At 38.7% G+C, this 27,994-nt stretch overlaps 2 protein-coding genes across 6 annotated transcripts in view; one reads left to right on the forward strand and one right to left on the reverse strand.

Annotated features, from left to right (window-relative positions):
- LOC103136124 (formin-1) overlaps positions 1–24,877 on the reverse strand; it is a 55,965-nt gene extending 31,088 nt beyond the window's left edge. The window contains exons 1-7 of one of the 5 annotated variants that reach the window (XM_016670130.1): positions 24,775–24,876; positions 21,830–23,480; positions 14,714–14,880; positions 9,715–9,832; positions 8,268–8,329; positions 5,291–6,036; positions 2,049–2,190 (exon numbers count right to left, since the gene is read on the reverse strand). In XM_016670130.1, coding sequence (XP_016525616.1) covers positions 2,049–2,190; positions 5,291–6,036; positions 8,268–8,329; positions 9,715–9,832; positions 14,714–14,880; positions 21,830–23,399 — 2,805 coding nt within the window. In that variant the 5' untranslated portion in view covers positions 23,400–23,480; positions 24,775–24,876. Of the gene's footprint in view, positions 1–2,048; positions 2,191–5,290; positions 6,037–8,267; positions 8,330–9,714; positions 9,833–9,942; positions 12,127–14,713; positions 14,884–21,829; positions 23,481–23,580; positions 23,641–24,774 lie in introns of those variants that run through there. The other 4 variants (XM_007549233.2, XM_016670129.1, XM_016670131.1 and 1 more) reach the window with 4 other exon arrangements.
- Positions 24,878–27,477: 2,600 nt separating this feature from the next.
- Positions 27,478–27,994, forward strand: part of LOC103136206 (ryanodine receptor 3) — a 130,986-nt gene continuing 130,469 nt past the window's right edge. Inside the window, exon 1 of the mRNA XM_016670049.1 lies at positions 27,478–27,978. Coding sequence (XP_016525535.1) covers positions 27,931–27,978 — 48 coding nt within the window. The 5' untranslated portion in view covers positions 27,478–27,930. The remainder of the gene's footprint in view (positions 27,979–27,994) is intronic.

Genomic DNA, 27,994 nt, shown 5'->3' on the forward strand with positions numbered 1-27,994 from the left:
TACACAAACTGACACAGTGTGAAGTTGCTTTTGCTGCTAAATTATATTTTCAGTACTTGGTCAAAGCAGAAAGTCTTGGGAGAAAAGTAAGTAACAGCTCTTATGTCTTCTTAAGGAAACGCCTTTAAAGAGATGTCAAGATAAATTAAAATAAAATAAATTAAAGAAATTAAAACATCCATTGAAACGTGAGATTGAAAAACTGGAGATCAGATATCTGTCATAAAACCCTGAAAAGAGCCTTTTTTTTCCTTTTTCATTGTGCTCTGGTTTATTTCACAACATCCTAGCTGTTGTGAAACAGCTCTGTAGAAAAAATTATCTATTGAATATTAAAGCAATTTCATAGATTTGATTGATCTCTAGGGGTATTAAATAAGGATGAGGTCATTTGCACAGGAAGATGTCAAAATAATAAATACATTTGCAAATAATAATATTCCCAGTACAAGAAATATGTGTAACCAAAAGAATCTGCCATCCTGAAAAGTCTAGTTTTCTTGCGTCTTTCCATAAACCATAAACTCATTACCTGTAGTGTTTACCTCCGTTACAGTCACTCTCAGCTCAGAAGCAGCTAGATTTTGGCCTCACTGTCGTCGACTCCCCCTCGATCCCTCAATGTTCCCAAGCTGAACTTTTTGGAAGCTGTCATCATCATCAGTATAAACTTGCAGGGTATCAAAGATCAAGTAAACAAGTCTCTATTACTATGACGAGCTTTCCAGTAAGCTGAACTTCCAACTATGCCTTCATGGATTCTGTTTTCATCTTTAATCCTAGACTTGGACGACAATCACAGACACAGAGATTACTTTTAAAATCTAAAATGTAAAACAGGTTTACGAAATAAAATGTTTAAACACGGATAACCTGGCACAGTGTGCCGCAAAAGTTCTTCTCAACAATAAACAAAGCCGGGCTTTATTTTTGAACGATATAAATTGGTGTCAACAGTTTCCATAAAAGTGGCTATAACTCCACCAAGCTGACGCAAGACAGGAGAGGAGACAGTTGTCTGAGTTGGATCAAATGTTGGACAGTTTGAGTGACCAGACTGGATGGAGAGACACACACACACACAAACACACACACTGGCTGGAGCAAAGTGGAGCCTTCACAAATTGATCAGAATAGGGGACGTGTATGGATTTAGAGGGCCAGTCTGGGTCAGCAACTGATTTTTAACTGCTTGGACGCCAACAGAGAGGACCATATGGCAGAAAGGATGCTGACACAGAGCTGGCTCTACCAGTAGTGCAGAGTTGCATCATTGGACAAGACACCAAGATCAAGGATCGATCCAGCTAACATACATCTCTCTTGGTTTTTCTTGACTTACTATGCTTTCGCTTAAAGGTTACACAAGTGGAATTAGAATGAGAAAACCTGTCTCTACTACTGTCCTGTGCATCATGATCAGCTGGCCCAAAGCAAGACAGGAGGTGGTGTTCAGGCAAAAACTGCCTCCAAACTAAATGAAATGCCACTTTGCAAAAAAACATTCTTAAACTTTTCCACATTCTTTCTTTCCACAGTCATATAACGCAATATTTTATGTGATTTTATGTGAACAATCAATACAAAGAATAGGAAAAATAGGAATAGGAAAAAGGAAGCAGCTTCATGGTTTTCAAATGTTTTTACAATTAAAAATCTGAAAAGCTTATCATACAATTGTGATCACCCTATTTTATTCTAAAATATCTAAAACACTCAATGTCACCTTCAGAGGTCACGTAATGTATTATAGAGTCAAACTGCAAAACATGGCCTATCATCTAAACAAACTGAGGTTATTTTTCAAGAATATTAACTGCATTGTCAGAATGGCCCAGTCAAAGTCAGCCTACATCTAACTGAAAATCTGTGGCAATAATTCACTCGCTATGATCGTAAGCATAAAAGTCAGTTTCGAGATGTCAAAAGGAGGCTAAAGGCTGAAATGAGAAAAAATATGACAGAATACTTTTGAAAGGCACTAAACATTAGAGGGCTTAATAACAACAGTTGAAAACAGAGCACATGAGTTGTGGAACAGAACGTACCTTCTTGGCTTTGGTTTTCTTTTCATAGGTGTCTGACAAGGGCTTCTTCTTCTGCTTGACTGTGGTCTTGGAGAAAAGATCCTCAAACTCGTTAGTGTTGACAATGTCAGGCTCTTTTAGAGAACCCCAGAGTGTGTTGTTGCTATTTTTTAAAAACAAATAAGACATCAAAAGTCAAGTTACAAGGTGCAAAACATTTAAACACAGCAGCTGTGACGGCAGGCAGGCAGGCAGGCAGGCAAAAAGGTTACTTGAGTTTAACAAAATTGTGGAAACTCATTTAATGTTTATTTGACCTGTTTTCCATTTTCCATTTCGCAGGCCGACAAAAACTTGGCAGGAGTTCCTGCGATCTCCACTTTCAAAAGAGATGTTTATGAGCTAGGTGATAAAAATAACAAACGTTTCAGGCACACTTGTTTCTGTATTATGGGATCATTTCCCACAAGGACAAAAAAATAAAAATAAAAATTGTGAGAAAAACTTTCTGCTTTTGGAAGTTGCTGAGTTACAAGGGAAGGAAAGAAACAAACAGACAGAAACAAAAGGTGGTTAAAGTCAAGAAGATGTTCAGTGTGTTGTTCTTGCAAACACATCTTTGCTCGCATCTGGCTTTGCTTTTCTCCACAAAGTCTGACATCAACAGCCCAATCAACAGCTTTGAAATTAAATGAGCCTATTCTAAACAAAGAGCTTGGAATGTTGATGCTCATAATTTTCTATCTTCTCACATATTGCTGTTCTTCTTAAAGGTCATTATGTCTCATCTGTCAAGTCATATTTAGAGAGTGAAAGTAAATCTGGAAACAAGGCATTGACACAAGGGTTATTAGAGTTTAAACTGCAGAAAAAACAACAAAAAAAATAAGTATCTGTTGGTTTCTTGGAGTAAAAAGAAAAATCTTACGACAGGGTTTCTGTTCAGAACATGATGTTACTGTGTTGGTTTTGTTCTCCATTCTGAACTTGCATAAACAAAGGAAATGTTAACTCTGACGTAGAGTAGACTAATAAAGAAAACTGCATCCAAGTCCCAAGCAAGACTTTCATGCATTATAATTTGTAAATACATTTAACACAGTGGCTCTTAGGAGTAGACACATCATGTTAAAATTCAAAATTTTTTAGAAATCAGTTTGCATTTTGTGATCAATGTCCTAGATAATGTAACTACAAGTTTATTAGGGGAAAGATAAACAAAATAAAAAAAATAAAAAAACTAAACAGCTAGTGAAACAAGTGGTGACAAAGTGTGCAGAATCTTAAACTGATATACCGGTGAAACACTGTAAGATTTAATTTTCAGCATTCAACATTCTTTAGTAAGAAAAAGTGTCCTGCATTACTTGGTCATATTTGCTCAAATTATTCTGCAAATTCAGGCGGTGAGGGCATCTATTGTCCACATCCTATAGGTGAAACCAAAAGGTCTGGACTAACGTCCAAAACTTTCATTTTATTCTGCTAAAGTCATTGCTTTGTTGATATTGATTTATGTTTGGCCTCACTGTGATGCTGAAAAGCTAAATCCCTCTTCAGCTTTATCTTTCTAAAGCTTGTGAGCCAAAGCCGATCATTTTGTCCACATAAGTTAAAATGACTTCCTGGTTCCGTCAACAGAAAATCATTCCTAGAGCGTTATGACACCTCTGCTGTGTTTCACAGTTGGCATGGTGATCTGTTTGGGTTTTTTTTTGTTTTTTTGTTGCACAATGGCGTTTCTATCAAGTAAGTTCAAGTTTGCGTCCTTCAAAATATAACGCATTCTTCCATGAGGTTATTGGAAGTTTTACACAGGCCTGGAAGTTTTCTTTGGAAGAAACACTTCTGTCTTGGAATTCCTTAGTCCAAACAAATGGAGAATTTAGGAGACGAAGAACACCACCAGTCCTTCTTGGAAAGTCCTACAGCTCCTGCAGAGTTTCTGTCGGCCACCTTGAATAGCTTCTCCCTTGTGTTTTAAACCATTTTGGAAAAGTGTCCTTTCTGTAATCATTGATGAATGTCTAAACTGTGCCATCGTATGTATAATAATACATTATAGTATGCAATATTCCTTGCATTTTTAAAATTTAAGTTATTTTACTTCAACTGTGAAGCTTGTTACTGATTGCAAGAAATTAGATCAAAAATAAAAAATCAAGATAAAAAAGGTACAGGTAAAAAAAAAAAAACAATAAAGTTCAATAGTATGTCAAAAAAAATCTTCAGACATTTTTTTTTTGACATACAGGCCTTATTCTTACAGCAATACAGTCTTCCTTACAATAGCTGAGCACCTTTCCAAATGTATTTTTAAGGATCCATCTCTATCAATGAGCTCCAAAGTTAGACATGGTTTTATGCCAAAGACATCCAAGTGAGCAAAGATGATTTAAATACTAAAATCTGACTATTTCTGATGCATTAGCCGTACTGTATTTAATGGGAGGTGTAAACTCAAGAAGAACCAATGCTTAAAGCGAATCAAAGGGTGCTTCTACCAATTAGGGTGAGCACCCTTACAAAAGCAGATTGCTGCAGTTTTTTTCTTCCCCTCATGGGTAAATTTTCTTCTTTCTCAGCTGAATTGTACAAAACGTGTCAATTTAAAACGGAAACAAAGCTTTGCTTATGTTTCTTACAAGAAATCTCTGTCCTGCCAACTGTTTAGACATTGCTTCTTCCTTATACCGAAGACCCTCACACCATTAACTGACCTAATCCAGCTGCAGTTAAACACCTGACCCATTTAATGCTCCTTAACTTGTCTTTTTACAGTTTGATTTATAGCCCACATGAAGCTGTTGTTGGGCAACAAGCGGCCCTCTGACACAGCTGAGGACCTGAGAGGGAACCACAGTTCAGCTTTCCCCCACTAATCCAACCGTGGAAATACAAGGCCATAAACCTTGAAGACTGGAACTCTCGGGCAACAATCACAGTGACTGCAAATGGTCTGAATGACCCAATTAACTGTTACTGAGTATCTCAACAGAACCCGTAAATGCAGGAGCGTGGAGGAACAACTATATCTCCTAATGCTTAGGCCCTTTTTATGTAAGCCATTAAAACTGACCAGAATATCTGAACTACCCTAAAAAGTCCTGCACAGGACAAATATCTGCAAGGTTGTAATTTGACCAAATGTGGGAAAAGTTCAAGGCTGAAAGGAGTGCTTATACAGGGCACTGTACGTCTTTTGTTTTGCTTTTGAATACATTTGTAAAAAAAAAAAAAAAGAAGTTAGTAAATTTACATACATGTTTTCCTGTATTTGAATCCTGGTCCAATACAGAGGCTTCATGGGACAGGCAGGCTCAATGGCAGGTTTCCTCGGGGCAGCCTCAACTTTCAGGCCAAACCCCCCCATTGAGGGAGGAGGTGGAGGTCCGCAGCCTGGAGGAGGTGGAGGTCCGCAGCCTGGAGGAGGTGGAGGTGGACCACCTCCAGGTAAGCCAGGAGGGGGAGGCAGAGGAGGAGGGGGCGGTGGACCACCCCCTGGAGGAGGAGGTGGTGGAGGCGGTGGAGGTGGCCCTCCAGTCTGGCCTGGCAAGGGGAGAGGAGGTGGTGGTGGTATTGGCAAGCTTGGAAGAGGCGGTGGAGGAGGGGGAGGTGGTGGTCCTGAAAGGTTCTGTGGCAGCGCTGGAGGGGGAGGAGGAGGTGGAGGTCCAGAAGGTTCAGGTCCTGCTTCGGCTTTCACATTTAGTCCGATTGAGTCCAAGTTGAGTTTTTGACGCAGTTGCTGGTTGGGGCTTTGAGCGGACCCTCCTCCATCCCCCTCTGGGCTCTTAATGAAGGTCTCCCTGTCAGTCTGGATCCCCACAGTGCGACTTGTCTTAGGAGTCAAATCTTCTGAGGTGGATACAGCCACATCGCAGACAGGACTATAATCCTGGCCTGCACTGTGCACCTTTTCCTTCCGCAGCTTAGCAAGGGCTCCCTCCAGCTGTGATATTGAGACAGCATGCTCACCTCGAAGTTGGAAGATTTTAAGCTCAAAGTCGGCCTGTAAAAGCAGAAAGCCAGGCATAAAAGAATTACAGAGTGGTCCAAACTGCAGTCATCATGTAATAAAACTGTATCAAGGAGCAGACAGTGTTTTTATTGGACAGAACTCAGACTACAGTGTATAATTACTCCAAAAAGAGCCCTTGAAAAGATTAATCTTTGACTGAACAATAACAATGATGTAATTATAAACTTTCCCCAGCTAAATGTTTTTCTGTTCTTACAATAACTTTTGAGTCAAGAGAAATCCAGCAACTCCAGTTTTTCATTTTGCATTTCAAACAATGAAAGGCATACCAGCTACGCCACAGCAGTGATTTCAAAGAAAAAAAGGTTTGGTAATAAATTTCAACATGTCCTTTATTAACTCTTGTCACCTTAGAATTAAGTGTGTTCACACCCTCTGTTGTGAGTTCACAGCAGAACACACCTTTCCACAAAAGCTTTAACTCTTAAAAAAAAAAAAAAACAACTTGCCAATAAAATAAAGCCTTCCAGCAAAGTGACGAATAAACCAAAGGTAAGGTCTGACTTTTTGGGGCAGTGTCCCTGAAAGCAATTTTTTAATGAAACTAATTAAGAAAGATGGCAGAACCTCATTTAAGTTGGCAAAATGGGAACAGAGTGTTCAGGTGTTTCCATTTTACAGTCCTAAACACTTGTCTAATTATTTCTAACACTTTTAAGGGGATTTAGAGAAAACTGTGTAACCAGAAAGAAAAAGGAACTCCATAAAAGATCAATGACTCCATGGTGATAAATGACACATTTTTATACATAAAATAGCCCAGGTTTTAATAAAGGTTTTACCTTTTTTTTTTTGTTTGTTTTAACTGTAACTTTATTTTCAATCAATATATAAAAACAAAAACACAAATAAAAAAAAATAAAGGCAACAATAATTTTACTTCATTTGACTCATTATTTTAGCAGGATAATCCCATTGGAATCTACTATCGCTTTTTGCAAGGAGTGCCTGGATCAAGACTGCCAGCAATAAAGTTTCTCCAAAACAGACATGCATCTGAATTTAGTCTTAAGTTTAAAATATATTCATGGGTCAATTATTGATTATTTGGTCACTCATTAAAAAGTGTTTGAAGACACTTGGAGAAAACTTAACTTCCAAGCGAACCGAAGCATATTTTTTATGGACTGTAGAATGTATTAACATGTTATGCTCCCTTAGCGCCATCTTGTGGTCAAAGTGATAAGCTGCAAAAACGTCTGCAGCAAACTATGGTAACTCTTCTGTTCATAATACAAACTATTCTGTTTAGTTATGTGTTGTATATGCAACTTAATCTTACAGCTAATAAAAAAACAATATTATAAATATAATATTTCTATATTAGTCTTATATAAATGAAAATTACTTAAAACCAATATGAACCATTATGAATTGTTCCTCAGTGTCTTCTTTTTAGATGAAAGCAGGCCAGAGCGGAGGTAAAAGTTGTTTTCGGGCCAGTGAGAAGTTTCTGCAGTCAGTGGATTTGGAGTGCCATGTCATCTGCCAGTGATTACCTAATGTGTGTTTTCTTTTTTTAAAGGTTTTATTGGCCTTTATTTAAGAGCAGTCAGGCAGGAAAGTGAATAATGAGAGAGGGGGGAGTCATGCGGCAAAGGTCATCAGGCCGGTACTCGAACTTGTGACAGCTGCCTTGAGGACTAAGGCCTCCATACATAGGTTGTGCTTTACCACTGTGCCACCACAGCACAGTCAATGCAGCCATCTATCAGAAAATCCTGCAGCACTTCCTGCTTCCTTCTGCTGACAACCTTTGTGGACTTTGCATCTTCTCACACTGCCAAGTCTAACAGTACTAGGTTAAATGTCCATTACTGTACTTGATTTTTGAGCAAACTCACCTGACCTGAATACAATGAAAGGACTAACACTAGACCCAACAGCAGATGAGCAGAAGAGTGCTATCAAAGCGACTTGGTCTTCCCAACACCTTAACACCGCAACACAGATGCGGTAAGTGATGTAATAAAACACAACTAAGTATTCACTGCACATACTATGCAGTACATAGACATTTCTGTTGTAATCCATACTCATCAAAATAAACAGAAATACCTGACACAACTGTGCGTAATGTATCTTTATAAATTATGCATTTTGCTGTCTGAATTTTAAAACTGATGCTGTATCTGCACTCAAAATCTTCTGTGGTTTTTGATACATTTTTTTAGTGCACATCAGTAACTATGTCAACTTACATGCATCCTCTCCAGATCCTCCTTGCATTCTCTTTTCAGCTGCAAGAGAGCAGCCTGGTGCTCTAAAATCAGACAAGGACAAACAAAAACAAAAAATCAAAAATCAAATAAAACACACAAGCACACTCTGGTGGCCACGTCTATGCAAAAGGAGAATGTCTGCCTGATGTTTTTAATCATGACAACTAACAATAATGTTTCCTTTTGGTTTCATTACAGATAAAAAAAATGGTTATAGATGTGTTTACAAATTGTATGGTAATGTATTAAGCCACCACACCACAGGGGTGACATCCAATTAAGGCAAAACAGACAACAGATAGGTAGATCACTGTCAGCATACAGAGTTAAACAATTCAACCAACCAGCTGAAAAGGACACTTTACAGCTGGTTGGTTGTATTCATGTATTCATGTTTGCCTCATGAATACATGAAGCAAAACATTTATGGTGTCTCAGAAAGCCGAGAACTCAGATTTTCTGATTTATCAGCTGGATAAATTAAAAGAAGGACTTTCCGACATTCACCGAAGTCATAATTAGACCGTGGGAAGTTTAGATTCAAATAGTGCTGCAGAATACCTATTTGTGAACATGTTCCTCTTGTGTTGGAATGGATAGAAAGGAAAGAAATGTATTATGTATCAAATATATACATGCAATCTAAAAATCCCGATTTGTAACACCTTACAAAGAAGTTCATCCTCTTCACGTATATATCTTCTATGAAGCAGCTTATGACAACGGGTCAATGATCATACTTATATATTAGTGTTTATCTGCACAGTAACGGGGTGTATAAAAGTTGCAGTTAGGAGGCAAATAATTGACAATTTATTGTTTCTGAAACTACACTACATCACATTAGTTCTATTCTTCTGAAATATCAGCACCACAGAGAACACCGAGCAGCAAACTGTGGTCTGTTTCCAGTCAACCAATGCTCATAGTCTAAAAGCAAATTTTTCACTGCGTAATTGAATCTGCCATGTGTGCTTTTAGCCTATTTGGCCAAAGAAACTGATTCCACTACCACTCAAATAGGCTCCATTGTTGTATCCCGTAGCAGCAACCACATAAATGGCACTGTTAAAGCAAAAACAACCTCAGTGTGATCTTTAATGGATTTGTAATGATGTTTTGAGCCTCCAAATGATTCTTTACAAGCCTTCTATGACTTGCCAAAGACATTTAAAGTGCTCAAGGATTAGAGAATGATGGCTAAATTTTCACTTAAAGTGTTTTGCTTTTAGGACCCAACCGGTTCCAATTACCCAAGCATGAGACAGCTTCAGATGCTTTAATTGTAGCTCTACTGGATGTTATCCTTAAAACAGCATGAGGTGTGTCCATGTTAGCTTAAATGTCATGGTCCACTGTCAGCATTCTTAATCTGAAAAGCAAACAAAAGCAGTGTTGCCTAACTCTACAAGCCTTAAGGTCTCACCTGCTTCTGTGTACTTCAGCCCAACCTTCTCCTCCTCATCTTTAGGTTTGGGCGGAGGCCACACAGCTTGCAGACGACCTGGAGTCCGGTCCTCGCTGTCTGTGGGAGAGACCTCTGTCTGCATAGAAAAAAAATAAATAAATACAAGCAGGCCTTGATAAAGCTGTTCTGAATACCAAGGCAGAAAAGCATTGATAAAAAGTAAAGTTAAATACAGTGAGGACGTACGGTAGTCTCTGTAGAAATTGTAATGTCTTTTCCAGGACTTTTGGAGGTTCTCTCAAAAATCAACCGCAGATTCTCCTTATCATTTTTTAATTTTCTTTTCACTGCACCAAGATCGATATCTTCAGCTTTGTCTTTCTTGACAGTTTTAGGACCAAAGACGTTTTTCAAGGTTTCATAAGCCAGGTCTGAGGTTTTCTTTTTCTCTGGTGGCGACTTTAAAGTCTCTACTCTGGTTCTGTTGTTTGCCTCCTCAGCAACCTCATCTTCTTCTCCAGTTTCCAAATGTTTTTTGCCCTCCAAATTCCCCTCCTTTCCATCATTAGACTTATTGCTGTCATCATGACTGTCTAATTTGAGCCGCTGAGAAAGCTGTCCCAATGTGGTGCTTTTAGACATTGCCAGTGATTTGGGTTCAGTGGGCTTTTTCACACCAGAGGACATCTTCTGTTCAGGGAAAAGCTTGGCTTTGTTTACAGTCTTCTTGAGGCTGAGCAAGGCCAGATCAGCATCCTTCTCCCTTTGCTTGATCTCTGACACCACCTCCCTTTCATCCCCCACTGCTCCTTTCTTTAGCACCCGCAAACCACTGAACAGAGCTGGCATCTGGAAGGAAGGTGGTGAAGACAGTGCTGTACCCTTGGATGGGGTGGCAGCAGATGAGACTGGTGAGGCAGCGCTTGATTGCGGCGTCTTTGAATCCGGTGTCTGCTGTGGAGATGAGCTGACCGATGGCTGGCTTTTACCTGTAGAGTCTGATGGTATTTTAGGCTCTGAAGGAGTCGGGCCAAAAGTCTCTTGTTGCTCCTCTGGTTTGGATGACGACTGGATTACTTTTTCAGGAATCTGATTAGGTTGGGGCTCCTCAGCTTCTTTTATGTTTTCTGTAAATTTTTTTGGAGAGACCTTATCCTTTTCATGAGCAGATACTTTTAATATTTTATTGCCAGAAATTACAGGGACAGGCTCAGAACAATCTATGCTGTCATACTCATCATCAACTGTTGCTGCTGCTGAATCCAATTTAGGACTATCCTCAGTAGATTCTCCAGTAACAGACACTGCAGTATGGCTATTCTTAGTACTACCTCCATCTTCCTGCTTGGACACTGATGATACCTTTGCTGGGCTAGATCTACCTCTGCGGCCAAACTTACTAGAATATAAAATGGCCTCTATGGTTGATCTTTCTCTAAAACCGTGTGATCTAAAAGCAGGTATTTGTTGCTCATCTCCATTCCCCTGTCCCTTCATAACATCTTTGCCTTCAGATAAAGGAGCTTTCTCAGAAAAACCTGTACCGCTTTTTGGCTTCTCATCGTCCTCATTTTCTGTGTCACTATGTGTTTCCACCCTTGTGACTTGAACGAGTTCAGAATCAATCAAGTCTTTTTGGGGTCCTTTCACTTGTTCACAAGTAGTTTTCATGGATGATTCAGTGTCTTGAAGTGCTCCTTCACTATTAGTTTGACAATCTTCTGCTGCTTCAGCTCCACTATCTGGCAGCTCTTTGAAAGATGTCAAAACAGGCATAGGAGAATCCGAAGAAGCAGCATGATCCCGAGTAAATAAATTGTTGAAAACATTCAAAATGGAACTAGTAGGCTGCTTCCCTTCTTCATCCAAGCTACTAAGTTTACTTTCCATTTGTACTTTCTATAAGTTGTAGTCCTAGTGTCTCTTAAACAGATTTATCCTTCCACCTGTATTTATTCAAGCTGCTCCAGTTTCACTTCAAATGGTTTCAGGAAACAAACGGCCTTTGTATGGATAAACCTCTAACACTTCTCTAATCTTATCCTGGAAGAAGGTTTAATGACACCCTTACAGGTCAGTATAGCTGCTTTTCGTAATATGACATGAAGACAACTCCTTGCTGTACGTTGTCAGCAGTACAGTTAACTCTCCTCCAGCAGCAGATTCCCATGACACATCCAGCGAAGTCAAGCTGATCAACGGCTGGAAACCTTTCTCGCTGTAATATACCCGGTATGGTTGGAGAACAGAGTCCACCTGTCTTGAAACAGAAGCATTCCCCACTCTTAGGAAGCGATATATTCCATAAAGTTGCCAGATGTACTTCCTTGTGTGCCAGTGTGGAGTCCCGGTGTTTCTATTTTGAGTCTGTCTCAGTTTACCGTCAAACTTTTTTGTGCCACTGTGTGAGAAAAATTCTCATGTTGGGAACAAAAAGGAATTTTACTGGTCTATCCAGTCTGGGAACACCTCTTTTTAAACCCCTCCCTTCCTGGGAGGGATTCTGCATACTCATGCACAACAGGTGTCTTGTTACCTCTACTTCCTAGTTGAAGCAAACAGAGCAGGCGCAGAAGCACGTATCAGCCTGTGGTCAGGTAGAGAGGTGTAGATTTCTGTAAAGTAGCACTACACTGTAAAGTGGGGAGCTTGTACAACACTTGGCTTAAGATGAGCTGATTAGGCAGCAGCCTGCTGGCCACAGCCAGCTCAAGCTAATATGCTAAGATGCTAAAATGTGATTATAAGCCTCAAGTGCTGAACACAGATGGAAAAAAAAAAAAAAAAAACAAGTTGTCTCACCTACCTTCACATTTAGAGTGGACCTGCTCTCCATGCTGACAACATTCAGAAGATGAATACAATTTAGCTGTGATGAAATTGCTCTTAAGAACCTTTAAAAAACTGATAAGCTAGCACTAACTGTGGTAAGCATGCTAACTGAAATTAAGTTAACAAAATAAGTAGAAAAATGTGAATGTAGTGATGCTTTTAAATAATTTCCTTAGCTTATGCTTATTTTAAATCACTACTTTCATTATGTCAGGATTGTTTAATTGAAGATGCCACGAGGTGCTAAAAGTTTTAAATGTCACAAGGTGCTAAAAACTTTGGTTGCCTTTAGCAACCAAAGCTCACTCTTCCTGAAAGCAACTGCCTGACTTAGCACTTTCTAAGTGAGCTACGTAAGGGAACGAAATGCTTTAAGTTAAGCTTTGGGAAGACTTTTATATTTTTAAAAACAAGACAAAAATTTGCATATCACCAATGAACAATGATATCCCAGCAAAAACAGCTTTATAGATAGTGAAAAACCCCCACATTATTAGATATATTAGACATAGAAACTTTAATCTTACACAAATATACAGTAGCATGAGTAAAGGGAAAAAGAAGTTTTCAAATTATGTAATTAATTAGGAGGAAAAAAGCTACTAGGCATTTGGTGGAAAAAGTAAATGCCCCCCTAAACCGGTGGTGCCACCCGACTGCCACCAACTGTTTGTGGTTGCTGGCGACCCTAACCTTCTCACCACTGTGAAGCAATACTTTTTTGTTTTGCAAGATTGTCTTATTCATGACATACTGGTAGGTTTTGGAGCCTGAACAGCATTTTAATCAACTTAAAGGGGCAATATCATGTGTTTTTCAGCCACATAGTGCCATTTTATAGCCCAATCAAGTAAATATGTTACCGTCAGCTATTTTAAAAATGCTGCATATCAAATATGACTTTAAAGAAATCTGACGGTGCAATGTAACATTTTGAAATTGGGCCTCTGTGTCTTTAAGAAACTCCAGTTCTTTAAAGCACTGCGCCTTCAGCGCCAAGATTAAAGGGGCAGTATTATGTAAAAATTAACTTTTTTGAGTTTTACATCATTTTATAATGTGATTCTCTCATCAAAAAATAGCTTCACTTTTGTGTTGTCAGACCACAGAGTATTTGCTATATCTGTAGTCTTTCTGGTTTTTTTCCAGGTTTCTTTGTGACCTCCTGGATAAGTCACAGATAGTCTTAATAAATTGAATAATTTATAAAGGCATTTTATGCTTAGCTAAGTTATCTTTAGATCCATCTCTAATTGGACAAATAGTTTTCAGTAGCTCTTGCAAGATAAACAAACTGGTATGAGACTCAAGAAGTGAAAAGTAATACTATTCATTTAAAAGCTACAGACAGGTGTTTTAATCTCCTCCCTCCCCTTGAGCATCGTTCTTTTGAAATACATGAGGATTGTATGCACAGTTGTAGTACAAATAAATCGCAGAGCCTGTTCCACAGCTGAATATGTGAGATGTCTGACTCTCTTGACTGTGCACTAATCATGCACATCATGCACTTTGCACTGGTATGTCAAGCAATTGTGCTCGCAGTCAGGGCAGTTCAGGTGTCTCAGGGAAAACAATGCATAGCCTTTCTAACAACACAAAAAATGTGCCCACATCCACACCCAGATATTCTACTTCATCTGCCGTAGGAATGAGAGTCGTCAGTCAGACAGCGTGATGGAATCTGGAGAGCCGTAAATAGGTGGGGAAACATTTTTATGAGCGGCTTTAGACAACTGTGTTACGTATATATAAATCCCAAAATAGTGGGAATTACCTGATTGTTTTTCTAGTACATCAGAGTAGAGTGGAGGTTTCTGGCCCAATTTAACCTTTGTAAAGTCCAACAAGTAAATTTACATTACATGTGAAATATAATGAATACCCAAACCAACAAGAATTACACTAATAAATAAGAAAAACATAGCAAATAAGGCCTCTAAAAAACTGCTTAAAGTTAAGGGATAGTTTTTGTTGCCCTAAATATGAGTTTTGGCTAAAATAATCCCTTCCAGGTTTTGGAATTGGATCTGGGTCCCAAGATTAGTATTTCTGACCCTCTAATCCATTTGCAACAACTCATAATCAGTCCCCCAAATGCCTGAATGGAGACTAATCCCCATGAGTTTCACGAGGTGGAAGAACAGTCATGGGATTTTTACTGCTCATATTTGAGAAAGTTTACCGTGCACTCCAGCTTGGGGTAGTAGGGCGTGTCCCCGATGAGGTCATCCTCTGGCGGCGTGATGCGAAGGAATTCCAGGTGGTTGGGGCGAGGCACGCAGGTGAGAACCTCCTGAGGGTCATCGCCGTCCAGCATCCAAATATCATCCTGTCGCAGGAGGGAATCTTCCACTTAAATAAACAAGCAGTGACAGGATATTAATGATAAAAAAGGCTGAATGTAAATGCGCAAACGGTACAAATACACAGCACAAAGTGAACCAACTCAAGCTGTTTTATGCATCAACACCATGACACAAATCCAAGAAAATACAACTGTACTGCATTCAATTCTAAACTTTGCTGCTGCATGCTAAAACTAAATATCTAGTGCAACACAAATTAGAGGAAAGTATTTAAATTCAAGATTCACACATTTGCAGCATGCTTACTAGTAATTAGATAGACTTAGAATAGGAAAGACTGCCCCCTCCTGACTATGTTACGTGCACTGCAATTCTGAAGAGAAAATGCTCTTCTTTAAACATTTTGAGAAGAAACTTAACCTCTGCCTGTTGAAGTATGGTGCAGGTGATGTAGAAGCCTACACGACCCTTAAAACACCTGCTTTTACTTTTTATATCCACTTTCTATAGAGTTAAATGTTTTAAAAGTATGAGGAAACATTATCAAACAGAAAAGAGCCAAAAAAAGGAGAAAATGACACGCTGAGAATCCGTAAGAATCTCGGTGACCTAAGTTTCCTGCAGATGAAAGACAACACCTTCTCAGCTCCCAGTTCAATAAAATGCAAATATATACTCAATACCCAATGAGAGCAGTATCCCCTGAAGAGATACACAGTAACATGTGATTCACAGAAAAAATAAAAGAGTTGAGGTTTCACTGCAGTACTCTAACATGCTCATCCAGAGACAGCTGTGATGGTTTACAGCTACAGTATGTGAAACTTTGACTGGTGGTGGAAAAAAACAGCAGGATTAGATTAATAACTTTTCATTATCATAATGCTACACAGCCCGGTCCTGCAGTGCAAACTGCTGACTGTAGCTTGGGATGGTTCCAAATGCAGTGTTAAGCCCAATATGGGCCAAGTGGAGACATTACGGATCACAAACGGCTCTCTCCACATTTTCTAGCTCTTGTAGTGGAGTCATGGTCATGGCTTTATACACCTGCTGCATACGCAAACACAATTTAATTTATGCTCTTGCTGTATTCTGTAATGTGTGTCTGTGTTTCAGCTCAAGCCCAGCAAAACAATATCCTAATTAAATACTTGGGTAATCCACACTGCCACCACCTGGCCAAGTCGACAGACAATATTCCTACCTCCCCACACTTTGACACACTGTGCATTAAAATAAGACAATACTGATATACATTAACTATAAAAAAAAACATATGGCAAAATATATATTTGTGTGAGGTAATCCAGTCAAATGGCTAAAACAGGTGAACAAAAAACAGCATCAGCTGCCAGGTTCAGGTTCTTCTAGTAAATTTTGTTGCATTTTCTAGGCTCTGACATCCATCTTGAGCAGCTGAAATCTTACTGGTTTTATACCAAATTGGCAACACACCTGCAGTTCATTAGATTATACCATAACTGAACAGGTCAAAACAAACAATCAAACAAACAAACAAACAAACAAAATCTAAGGAGAGATCAGGAATAAGATTGTTAATCTAATTTACAAACTCATCTACATAACCTAAATGGTCTGCAAAATAAAATATGTAATACAGGGCAACTTTCTTTTTTTTCTTTTTAAAGAAAAAGAAAGCGATGCAAAACAGAGAAGAAAACTCTCTATTTGGTAGAACCCAGTGATGCAGTCAGTGACATACAGCCGTTTAAGCTGCCCCTCCCATACACCTGCCCAGGCTGTAACATCTGAAATGGACAAACAATGGTGAGCAAAAAAAAAAAAAAGAACAAATAGTTTACCATAAATGTACCTTGAAACAAAAAACATGCATAATCAACCAAAGGTCCAGAAGTGTTAGCTTTAACTAGAACTTATACATAGAATGAATAATTTTTGACCATCATCCACCAAAACATAGAATTAATAATTTCTGATTCACCAAAAAGAGTCTTTCTTTTGGAAACATTTTTGTTTGCTCTGAAATCTTGGATTTGACGTTACTATGATACAATATTTCTCTGTTGTCAGAACAGGCCAGAAATGTGTCTTGCATCACAGCACTATTGTTTACAGATACAAACAGGCAGAATAAAGAAAGAACACAGTGCAAGATGAGCAGATAATGGCAATCCATGCTCGGTAATGTTCCATGTTTAGTTTCAGGATTGATTGATTGAGTAAACAACCTACCCATTTTGAGTTGATCAGCACTGTTGTTTGTGAGCATCAGGTAAGAAACTGTTTTATTTTACAGCAGTATTTTTTTGGTGTTTTTTGAATATGTTTTTATAAGATATTTGCTGATGCCCAAAGACTGTCTAAAAGTCATAACAGATGTCCAAATGAGCCCCATGCATGTTTAGCCCAATAATAGGCTTCAGTTTTGGGACTTTTGGCGGCGTCAAGGACAGTAACTTTGGAATAATGTTTCGACAGCTACATTATTATGGTGAAGGTTAATCTTAAAGAGAGAAACATGAGCAGATTATGTGGAGAAAAGTGAGATTGGCACAATCTGCAGTTGCAGTTGCACAGATGTGCAGATGTGCACATATATGCAAAAGGCAGCCAGACTTAGTCCTAAACTAAGAAGGGCAAAATAGCTAATTCCCCCCACCTCCCATCTACAACTGATCTGACGGTCCAGTAGCAACCAATAACTACACACACTCATGGAAACAAAGACGAAATGCATTTGTCTGAGAAGATAAGAGGATATGTGTGTGAGTCAGATTATTATTTTTCAGATATGGAAAAACTAGCAGACTAAATAATGTTCTTCTTAGAAAATCATTTCAGAATAACATCAGCCACAAAAAGCCTTCACTAGCTGCACTTTATAGTGGACATATTGCTACTACATGAAAAACCCACAAAAGCTGTTAATTATCCTGATTCTTTCTTTGATATTAATAAAATAGAGTCAAGTGCAGGTTAGACAAGTCCAAAATAATAAGCAAATGTGCAATATAGAGAAAAGAAAAGCACACATTTGCCCAGATTCTCATCAAAGCAACCACATATCCCTCATGTGTCCTGTATTTCACTCTACAAAATGTATAAATTTCACCAATCAAAAGCAGAAAACTGGGCCAAGTGGCACTGAGTACATTTGGCAGCCTCTACCCTCTCCCAGCACTTTAAGCTGGAACGGAGAATAGTTGACTTTAAATATAAATCATGAATATAATGGCAGGACCTATAAAGTGTTGTGCCTCTACAACATTTTTTTTTCTCTTTTTTCATAGGCTTCCTGGTTATTCACCACTTGAGTGTTGAATGATTAATTGAATTGATTGCCTGCCATGGTTGAGGTTCAAGGAACGGCGGCTGCAGGTGAACGCTCAAGGATCTGCATCACTCTGCCTGACAGCGTAAGCAGAAAGCAGCCCGAAATGAAGCTGACTTGAGTTGTCATCAAGATTCAGCTTTAAAGTCTGATTAGACACATAGCCCGAAGGTAAAAGGAAGCTTTATTTTGTTTCACCTCACTGGCCGTGATTTAGGAGATAGGGAATTTGGCAACCCTCCCAAACTGGATGGAAGCTGCATGACACTGAAAAGAGCTGGTTGCGAAGAAAAAAAAACAAAAAAACTATGGGACGCCACATAACTGAAATTTTCCAGGGAGAAAGTTATTCATTGAGGAAAGATGGTTAAATGTTATAAGAAAAAGGACCTTTGTGCCTTTTTTCCTGTTTACAAAAGACGCTCTTGTGCTGTGTTTTGGTCTAATGGACTACAAAATTGTTATTGAGCAGGTCTTTGTCTTCAGTGTTGGTAACAATGTTTCTTTAGTGTGCACTAGAAGGGAGAACTCATGGGAACATTGCAGATAATCTCATTAAGGCATTGGTTGTCATATGTCAGATAATAATAAACAAAGACTTGAGGGAGAGAAATGTTGAGAAAGGATGTAAGTAATGTTGCATTCATTAGACACCGTTAACCCCGGGAACATCTGAAAAATAATGAGTTAAGTACATTTTTTTTTTCAACTTCAAAACTGCACATACCTACATACCTTGTACTTTTCTTTCATATCAAATCTCAATCTAGCCATAGTGATGCTACTTTTGACATTGTTTCTGTTGAGATGGGTCAATTATTATATGTAAATCAGGTGTGACTACCTCTTTTCTGATCATACCAATTTCTTATACTTATGTGTTCTGTTAGGACAGAATATTAAACATATGTTATCTGACAAGAGTATTAAATGTGAAATTGTCATTGGCATTATGTATGATTTTATGTTATGTGTTGTTTTATTGTGAAAGAAAGGGGGAAAAAATGCATATGCATTTGAACTAGTGTAGAATAATGTGACATTTCTTGAGTCTTCTGGATGCATAATATAAAAGTTTCCATATTTTACCATACAGGCTGAGGTGTACAACAATTAACACATGAAATAAAATAAATAATTACCTATTTTAAAATTCACTATTACTGCCTGCATAATTACACCCATTAATAGGGAGAGCTTCATTAGGGAAGCTCAGATTAAAGGGTTTGGAAGATAATTAATTCAACCTTTATACTCCATAAAGGTCCAGGCTCCACACAGATCCACTTACCCTCTTCGCCTCATCTCTGATGTTCATTTATATGTGTTAACATCTGAAGTGCAATCAATAATGAAGCACCACCAGGGGAGTTCACGAAACGGCTAATGTCCAGCCAGAAAGAGAATCTGTGTAAGATTAAAGGTTTAAGCTTCAATAGTTAGACTGCAGAGGATGTAGAATGAGGACAGCACAGTGTAAGAAACAGCTTTGGCTCACAGCTACCATTATTACTTCAGCTGTTTCGTTGGCTGTGCTAACTGATCGAGTAACCATGGTGAAAGAAGCTACAACAACAGCAACAAAAGGGTTAAAAACAAACATCCTAGAATAACAGAGCATGGCAAAAGTATTCAAACCCCTTCAATTTTCACTCTCTCTCTCTTTGTAGAAACAAAATTAGATGCACTGTATTTCAAAGTAGCATAAAACTGTAAATGAAAGGAATAAGAAAGATGTTTTTCAAATATTTAGCAAATAAAAATATCATAGACTATGTTTATATTCAGCTCTCTTTAGTCTGATATCCCAAAACTAAATTCAGTGCAACCACCTTAGATAATCTGAAAATGACTAAGCGGTATGCAAAATACTGTAAAACACTCATCTTAATCTGTACTAATCCCAAAAAACAGATACACTGGTTCTGAAAAATTTTGTTCCATAAGCAACAAAATTGCTTATCTGCAGGAACTCTCACGTGGAAGTAAATAAATCATCAAATGAAAAAAAAGTTCAGTGCAAATGTGCAAAAGCCTTTGAGTTGAGCTTTTTCAATGCTTCAGCAAGACATTGAACCAAAACGCACAAACCAAAACGAGATTAAAAGCTTAAAGACAAAGACTTTTAAAGTTGCAAAGATGCAGTACATATGTATCTTGTGCAGTCTTGTGTGAATCTGCATGCTTCCATTTTTCTATCATGTTGCTGCTGGCACCATTTTCATCCACTGAGGGACAATAAAGGACAAAGAAAAAAATAAATCCTATTGTGTTCTGTCTAGAACAGATTTTTGCCTTTGCAAAAAGAACCTTACTTAATTCTAACAGCTAGAAAGCACAGCAATCGAAAAATGGGCTAAAAATATCAACAGGTGCACATATAAATCAAAAAGACCAACAAGGAATATTTTGAGGCTTTCTTATACATTGTGTAAATCTTAAAATCCTGAACCATGCATGAAGGGTTAATTACCGTTTTCCTTCTAGACTGGCTATTAAGTTTGAGAGTCCTGACCTTGTGATAGGCTAATGACTTCCTTCTTGATTGTTCTTATATAAAGTTTAAATAACTATAATGACGTTTAACGTTTAAGCACATTTTTTTTAAAGAACACAGTAATTACTCTTAGAAATGATAGTTAAAATCATAAAGCATGGGCACCTCAAAGGTGTTACCATTTTATGTTGTTTTGGTGTGTGACTAAAGTGAATGTGTTCCGAATTTAAATCCACATGGGGACAACACAGACTGATGTAAAAGGTACACAAATGTCAAGGAGCTCCAAAGACAAATAGGGAAAAAAATCCCAGAAAATGATAAAAAGTCACAAAGACATCTCTGAACAGGCTTACAACGTCACTGTGGCTTTTGAAAGATTACATATAGAGAGGACATTGTGACCGCTTAAATCCATCTATTATACTATTGTCAGATTTACATGCACCAAGATAGATTACAACAGCATGGAAATAAGAAAAGCTCTAATCCTTTTTTATGCAGCCTCTTGCAAAGCTTCATGGGTTTAAGTTTTAGCCCCCTTTGTTTCCAGTTACATAAATGGGATATGAGTGGGGAGGAGGGAAAGCACATCCTCAGAACATCACTTTGGGAATGCTTGAGTTAAGTCTGCGCTCACGTGAACTCGGGTCAGGTCAAACTTGGTGTCAACACAGTCTTTGATCCAGGACACTCCTACTAATCTCTGCTCTCCCTGTAGCGCTGAGGAAGTTATAATGGATCATCAACAAAACTGTTCTCAGGACCCGCTGCCCTGTTCTGGCTCTGCTGGAGAGTTTCTAATTTGTGGTCACATGTATAACCCAAAACCAGAGCGGCAAAAAACACCAACAAAGAGATCCTGCATAGCAGCTCTCACATTTTGCACAAACCAAACTATTAGAGAACAGCTCGAGTGACAAAGTGAAATTTTCTTTGAGGAAAATGAATTCAAGAACCATGTCAAGACAAATCCAAACAACTGAATCTCTTTCAAGCCGTCACTTTTTGTTCTTTGAACTCCAGTGGCAGAACCGTGAGATGAAGGGCTCACTCTGACAAACACTTCTTCATGCTGCACAGGTGATAAAAGCAATAATATCTCTATCCCCATCCGAGCAGGGAGTCTGTACATGAAACGTTTTTTTTTTTCACTGTGTGATTTCTGAAAGAACTCACCTGTTGTTGTGGAGTTGCTGGAGGAGTTTCGCTTGGAGATGCTTGGCCACCTGTTGAGGTCCAGATCCAGACGAGTGACAGTCCGCTTATTGCCATTCCTATCGATGACTTCAGTAAAGCTTTTGGGTTCATCGGTGTTGCTGGAGCTGTCTCGATAGGAGTCTTCATCCTTATCTGAAAGTAGGACGATGCGGTGATTGAGCTGCGGGCTCAGCTGCTTGGAAGACAAGGGGGACAGCACAGGAGACATGCTTTGGAGGTTGTTGGAGGCCGGGAAAGATGTGTTGAAAACTCCAGCGAGAGAAGGTGAAGAGGGGCTCTTTGATTTGGATCTGACTGGTGCTAAGGGCTCTGCAGTGTGGGAAAGGGACAGTCGTAACCCCTGAGGACGTTTGTTACCATTTTGTTTACCCACTTCAAGCTGGTAGTCTCCATTTTTCGTTCCCCACTCTCCAATCTCCTGTTTACTCCCACTGGTCCCTGGATGTTGCAAAGCTCCGTTAGCATTTGCGTGGCTGACATGGTGAACTTTACCTTCCACGTCGTGTAATTTTGCAACGACCCTGATGCCTGTGTTTCTTTGGTTCATATCGCTGTCCAGCTGATGCTGAGCAGAGTTGTTGACAGTTAATCCATTTGCAGCCAACGTCTCCACCGCAGAATCAAACCTTTTAATGGGACGGAGGTTGCCTCCACTCTGTCGTCTGTTCAGGCCCTCTATCAGGCTGCAAGAGGAGGATGCGTAGCCAAGTTCACCGTCACATTCTGAGAAGTCGTTACAGAAATCCATGACAGGGTCAAAGTTCTGGTTGTCTTCCACGAAGTCCCAGTTTTCTTGAGTAGTCCGGAAAGGTTCCTCCACTGTAACGATGAGTTTACTGACTTCTCTAACGTTAGAGCTGCTTGGGGTGCTGTCAGACACATAGTCAGAGGCTTTTTTCTTTGGGGTTTGTTCTGCTTGTAAAACTGCAGATGTGGATACTTTGTAGTCTGTTGGAAGCGCCACATGTGATTGTCCTTTTGTAGCTTTCTTTTTCATCTTAGTGTGTTGTAAATCCTCTGGCTTGTCGAGCTTCTTGCCTCCCAGCCTCTTCACCTTTTTGCTCTTAGCTGCACCCTTCTTACTCTCAGACATCGGGCAGTTGCTGTCGCCAAGCACCCGACCTCCAAAGGGAACTTCCTGATCTTCCTCGCACTCCTGGAATTTCATATCCTGGTTGCCCATCTTGACTTTGCTAGCACAATCCTGACACAGGGATAACAGATCCACCAGCAACTGGTGGTGCTCAGCCGCCAGCCAGCAGAGCTCGGCGACTGCTTCTTTTGTTGCCTGCTGGGAGTTTAAAAGTTTCCCTGAGGAGTCAGAAGACTGGCCTTTTTGTTTGGACACAGCCAGATTCTGCTTTCCCCAGTCATGGTTATTACCGCTGCTTGCTGAATGAGAGGTGCGGCTCTTGTATTTGAAGATGGGGGCCCGCCTCTTGGGAAAGTAGAGACTGACGTTGCTTAGCTCATAGATGGGTTCATAGAGAAGCAAGATGGTGTGTGTGCCCTCCATGATGGGTCCCATGCTAGTTATTTTAGTCGTGAGAGTAGGCACTGAGTGCAGAGGAACATCTCAGGCTATTCATCATCCTGGTCTGATATTGTCCTAGAGAAAATAGAACACAGAAACAAATCAGAAAGATAAATTAAGAGACGGCACAGTCCATTTCTACCAAAAATGTCTCTAAGAAAAGACATTACGTTACAAGAGCCAATTTACCAAAACCACAGGTTGAACCTCTGTGTTCAGCTGTGTAAGAGGATCTGGAGACCAAAGAAGCAATAGCATTTTTTTTTGTATGAGTCTAAATGTATATGACTTCCCACCAAAATAATCTGTGAAATGGACAAAAAAAAAAAAAAACTTACCACACAAAATACTGTCAATTATTAACAAAAAAAATTGTAATTGTAATGGGAACATGTGGAAAGTTTAAGAGTGACGGTATTTCTGCAAGGTACTAGAAGTTGTGACTTAGCAACTCAGAACAAATGGTTATCTAAATTCCAAACTAATATAAAAAGCCCTTCATTTTTATTTATTTAAATTTGTCAAAAATCTACTCGATCTAATATAGTTTGAAAACTAAAATATGTCCTTATAGTCAGTGCTCTTATTTGCATATTTCTTGAGCTTTCAAAAATAATAGGAAACAAATTCTCAATTTTTAAGACTGTGTAGGAGCCTTGTAATTCACTTTACCATCCTGCAGGTAAAAAATAAAATAAAATAAATACATAAATAAATAAAAACACCAATGCACTATTGAAGACCATCTTAAGTCGTCTCACAAACTGGGCCCTCCACACTTTCCTATGAAACTAATACTCAACACACCCCAACCCTGCCATTTTTCACCACACTGTTTTTGAACGGCCTTCTGTCCTCAATATCCACACTGTCAAGCTTCTATAAGCACATAAAACATTTCTGAACCGCAATTCATCAACATTTTACAAGCTGCAGCTGGCAGAGTCACGCAAAGTGACGGGACATGCAAAAAGCCCCACGCTGAGATGCCTTCAAGCATGATTACAAGCACAATCTTACATTTATGCTGCAAATGTTACCCCCTTTCAAATGTTTATGCCATAACATAATCCCGTGGGCCACTGTCACCTTGCAGCAAACACGAGTATTGGTCAGCATTAAAATGGCAGCATGCGTGTTTACAATATCCTTCCAGATTGGGTGGATCTACAAAACACTACAGCTGAAATCGACGAACATTGCAGTAACTTTATTGTAATTTGACATGTATTACACAGAAACTGCGAATCCTCCTTTTATGACATGTTACTATGCTGTATTCACTGTTTGAAGCTTAAAATAAAGAACAATCGTCTGCAACTACAGAAGGTAAAACTACCACCAGGGTAAAACATAAACAGTTACTCACCCGGTTTGATGGAAAGGCAAAAAAATATATATATTTCCTCACATCTCTGTTCTGCGGCCAGCCAATGCTCACCGCTGCTTCTCTGGACCTGCGTGCTGTGATCGACAGAAGCTTTGACCAATAGCAAAGCGTCCCGCTGGCTCCCTGCTCTCTGGTTGGTTGGGTGTCGTTTAAGGGGCCAACCCACAGTTTGAGTCGGTGCAGCTGCAGCTTGCAGGTAGTCTACGACATGAGATGGGAGCCACTCGGTTCCAGTTGAGCAAAAACAGAAAGATCGGCTGCACTTAGCTGTTAGCAGTTATCACATAAAAGTCAGCGCTGTCGTACGCCGAAATCACAATCGTCCAGATCAACTGACATAATAAATCCACATTTTATTCAACTGCTGATGTGTCACAATGTGTTGTGAAACAGAGACATCTAGTGGCGAGTTTGTTCATCAATCACTAGAATCTATTGTATTAAATAGTCTTATGACTATTTGTTTGAATCAGGCATGCCATATATTTAACATGAAATTTTAAATTAATAAAGCGTAGGCATGATTGAATGAATAGATTAATGGATGAAGACAACATGAAGAAATATAAACCCTCATATTTTACATTTTAGAAGAAAGTTTTACACGTTTTATTTTAAACTGGTCAAACTACTTTTTGGTTGGCCTGACTTAAAAAACCTTAATTGGTGCCAATAGATAATTTGTAAAAAAAAAAAAATCATCCAAAATAAACATTCCACAGGAAATCAAGTGCTGTTTTATTATAAATCTTAGTGATTTTGGACTAAGTACACTTTTAAGGAATCGTTTTGTGTGTGTGTTTTTTTTTTTGTCTTCTTTTTAGGTTTTTCTGATTCAAAATCAAAGCTTTTTCAAATGAAGGACATATATTTATTGTACACCTGTGCAAAGCTCATCATTTATCATTTGCCAACAGAGGTACATTGTGTGGGTTTTAAAAACTCAATATGGCTTTATTTATATAGCCTTTTTCAAACTTCATTGAGGTGCTGAACAAAGGTCCAAAAGGAAACCTATATTGCTATGAAATGTATTAAAACATGAGTCAGTTTTGAAAAAAAAAGATTTAAGTACATTCAATTTTCTGACAGACTAAATAGATCAAAATGAAAAAAAATAATAAAATAAAATGGAGTAAGAATGTTGAAAAGTGTACGAAACTAGCAGTTAAAATACACAATAAATCTGGGGGAAACATGCTCAAGTAAGTCGAAGCTGAAGGTTACTCTTAAGTATGTAATGATTTTTCTGGGATGCTAAATAATTTTTAACTCTTGTAGCCAGGAAGGAACTAACCTATTTTCTACTGAGCTACAAATTTTACCGAAGGACAGAAAAATAACGCTTAAAATGAAGAAACAGAAAGTAAGCACAGTGATAATTTTTAGCTAATTTAACCATTTCTGATGCTTTCAATGTGCTATAAGTGGGTTTGAAATACGTGTTAGTAATACTATTGTCCTGATTTGACTCCTGCATAACAGTAATTGTGATGTTTAAGTTACTTTTGAAAAGGACATTTTTTTTTAGCATATAACAGTCTATTTCCACATAATTAAATAACTGGATAGGCCTCACATTATGGAAGTAATGTGACTGATTGCTATGAGTTCCTCTTCATGAACAGAATCACAGAAAGAAATTAAGTTTTTCAATATCTAATTTGTTCAGATGTATTCATATTGAGTAAACTATCAAATGTTATTACAGTTAATGTTTATGCATTCTTGTCTTCAATGTAACTTTAGAAAGCAAGGTAACTTAGTCAAATGTTATTTGTTGTGTCAACAGCTGAAAATAAACCATAGATAATAACTGCTTGATGTTTATACATATCCACAAACCTGAAATAGAACAGAGAAACAACTTTTGTATGAACAATAAAGAAACTCCATGTATAACTTCTAACTTGAGCACTTTAACAAGCACTTCTATATAGTCATTTTTCACTTTACACTTAAAAATACTTTGTGATAACTTAAACCACCATACACCATCCAGAATAATTTGATTTAATTTGTATGAGTTTCACTTCATGAAGGAGTCACTGAAATAAATTAATTTTTTTTACTATCTAATTTACACAGATGTATTCACATTGCATCAAAAAATAAAATAAAAACATAAACATATTTGGTCCTAAAAGAAGTAACCCTACAGTAAAGCCGGGTCCTAAGCAGTTCCTAACTTAGGCAATAGAGGGCAGCATTGCATCATGGAAGAGATTATTTATACTGGATCTCTGGAAAGAGGTGAGTTGTGTTGTGGCGGCAAATTAGATCAGTTTGTTGTCTAAAAAAAAAAGATAAATATTTATTTGTATTCATTATCGATTAATTGAGTTTAATGTGACTTCATTTGTAAGTTGATAGATAATTTTGAATCGAAAATAGAATGTCATTTTTAAAATGTTAAGAATAAAATGTTAAAAATGCATAAACAACATTCTCATTAGGCACAAGTCATTTCAGAGTGAATTAATAATAATAATAATAATAATAATAATAATAATAATAATAATAATAATAATAATAATAATAATAATTAATAATAATTGGATAATCTGTTAGAAGAGGAAATAATGCATTCTCTGCCCAGAGATGTGAAGACATTTCTGCAGGAAGCATTTTAAGTCCTCCTCTCTCTCTCAGGCTTGCAGCGGAGCAGCGGTTGTGCAGCAGGAGCCTGTGTGGGAGCAGCAGGGCGCTGACCATGGTGCTGATCTAGACTCTTAATGGAAATAGCACCTTCTCTGAGTTTCCTGCTGGAAATTCCAGCTCAGCATGCTGCTTGGCAGATAGGGCGGGAAAAAAAAAAAACCCAGCTTCGCCTCCCCGTGCTAGACTCCATTCAGTCGCTAATTGTTTAAATATTCGCGCTTTCACCGCCGTGCCGATAAGCATTGACGGTGACGTCGAAGATAAAGAACCCCGGTGGCCGCTGTTTCTGCGTTGCACCGTCCCCACCGATGCTGACACGCACTCCTCCGCCGGGCGGCGAGCGGGGCGTAAGCACACGGGCTTGACTGACACATGCTGCGGTATTCTCCCCGCTGTATGGCCGTGGATTAGCTGTATGCTAATATCGACAAGGGGAGCGGAGCCAGCGGAGTCTGAACGGGCTCCTTTGCAGCCATGGCTGAAGGCGGAGAGGGAGAGGATGAGATCCAGTTCCTCAGAACTGTAAGTAGCCACAGTC

This window comes from Poecilia formosa, unplaced genomic scaffold, assembly GCF_000485575.1.
Source record: "Poecilia formosa unplaced genomic scaffold, Poecilia_formosa-5.1.2 Scaffold30, whole genome shotgun sequence".
Classification (NCBI taxonomy): domain Eukaryota; kingdom Metazoa; phylum Chordata; class Actinopteri; order Cyprinodontiformes; family Poeciliidae; genus Poecilia; species Poecilia formosa.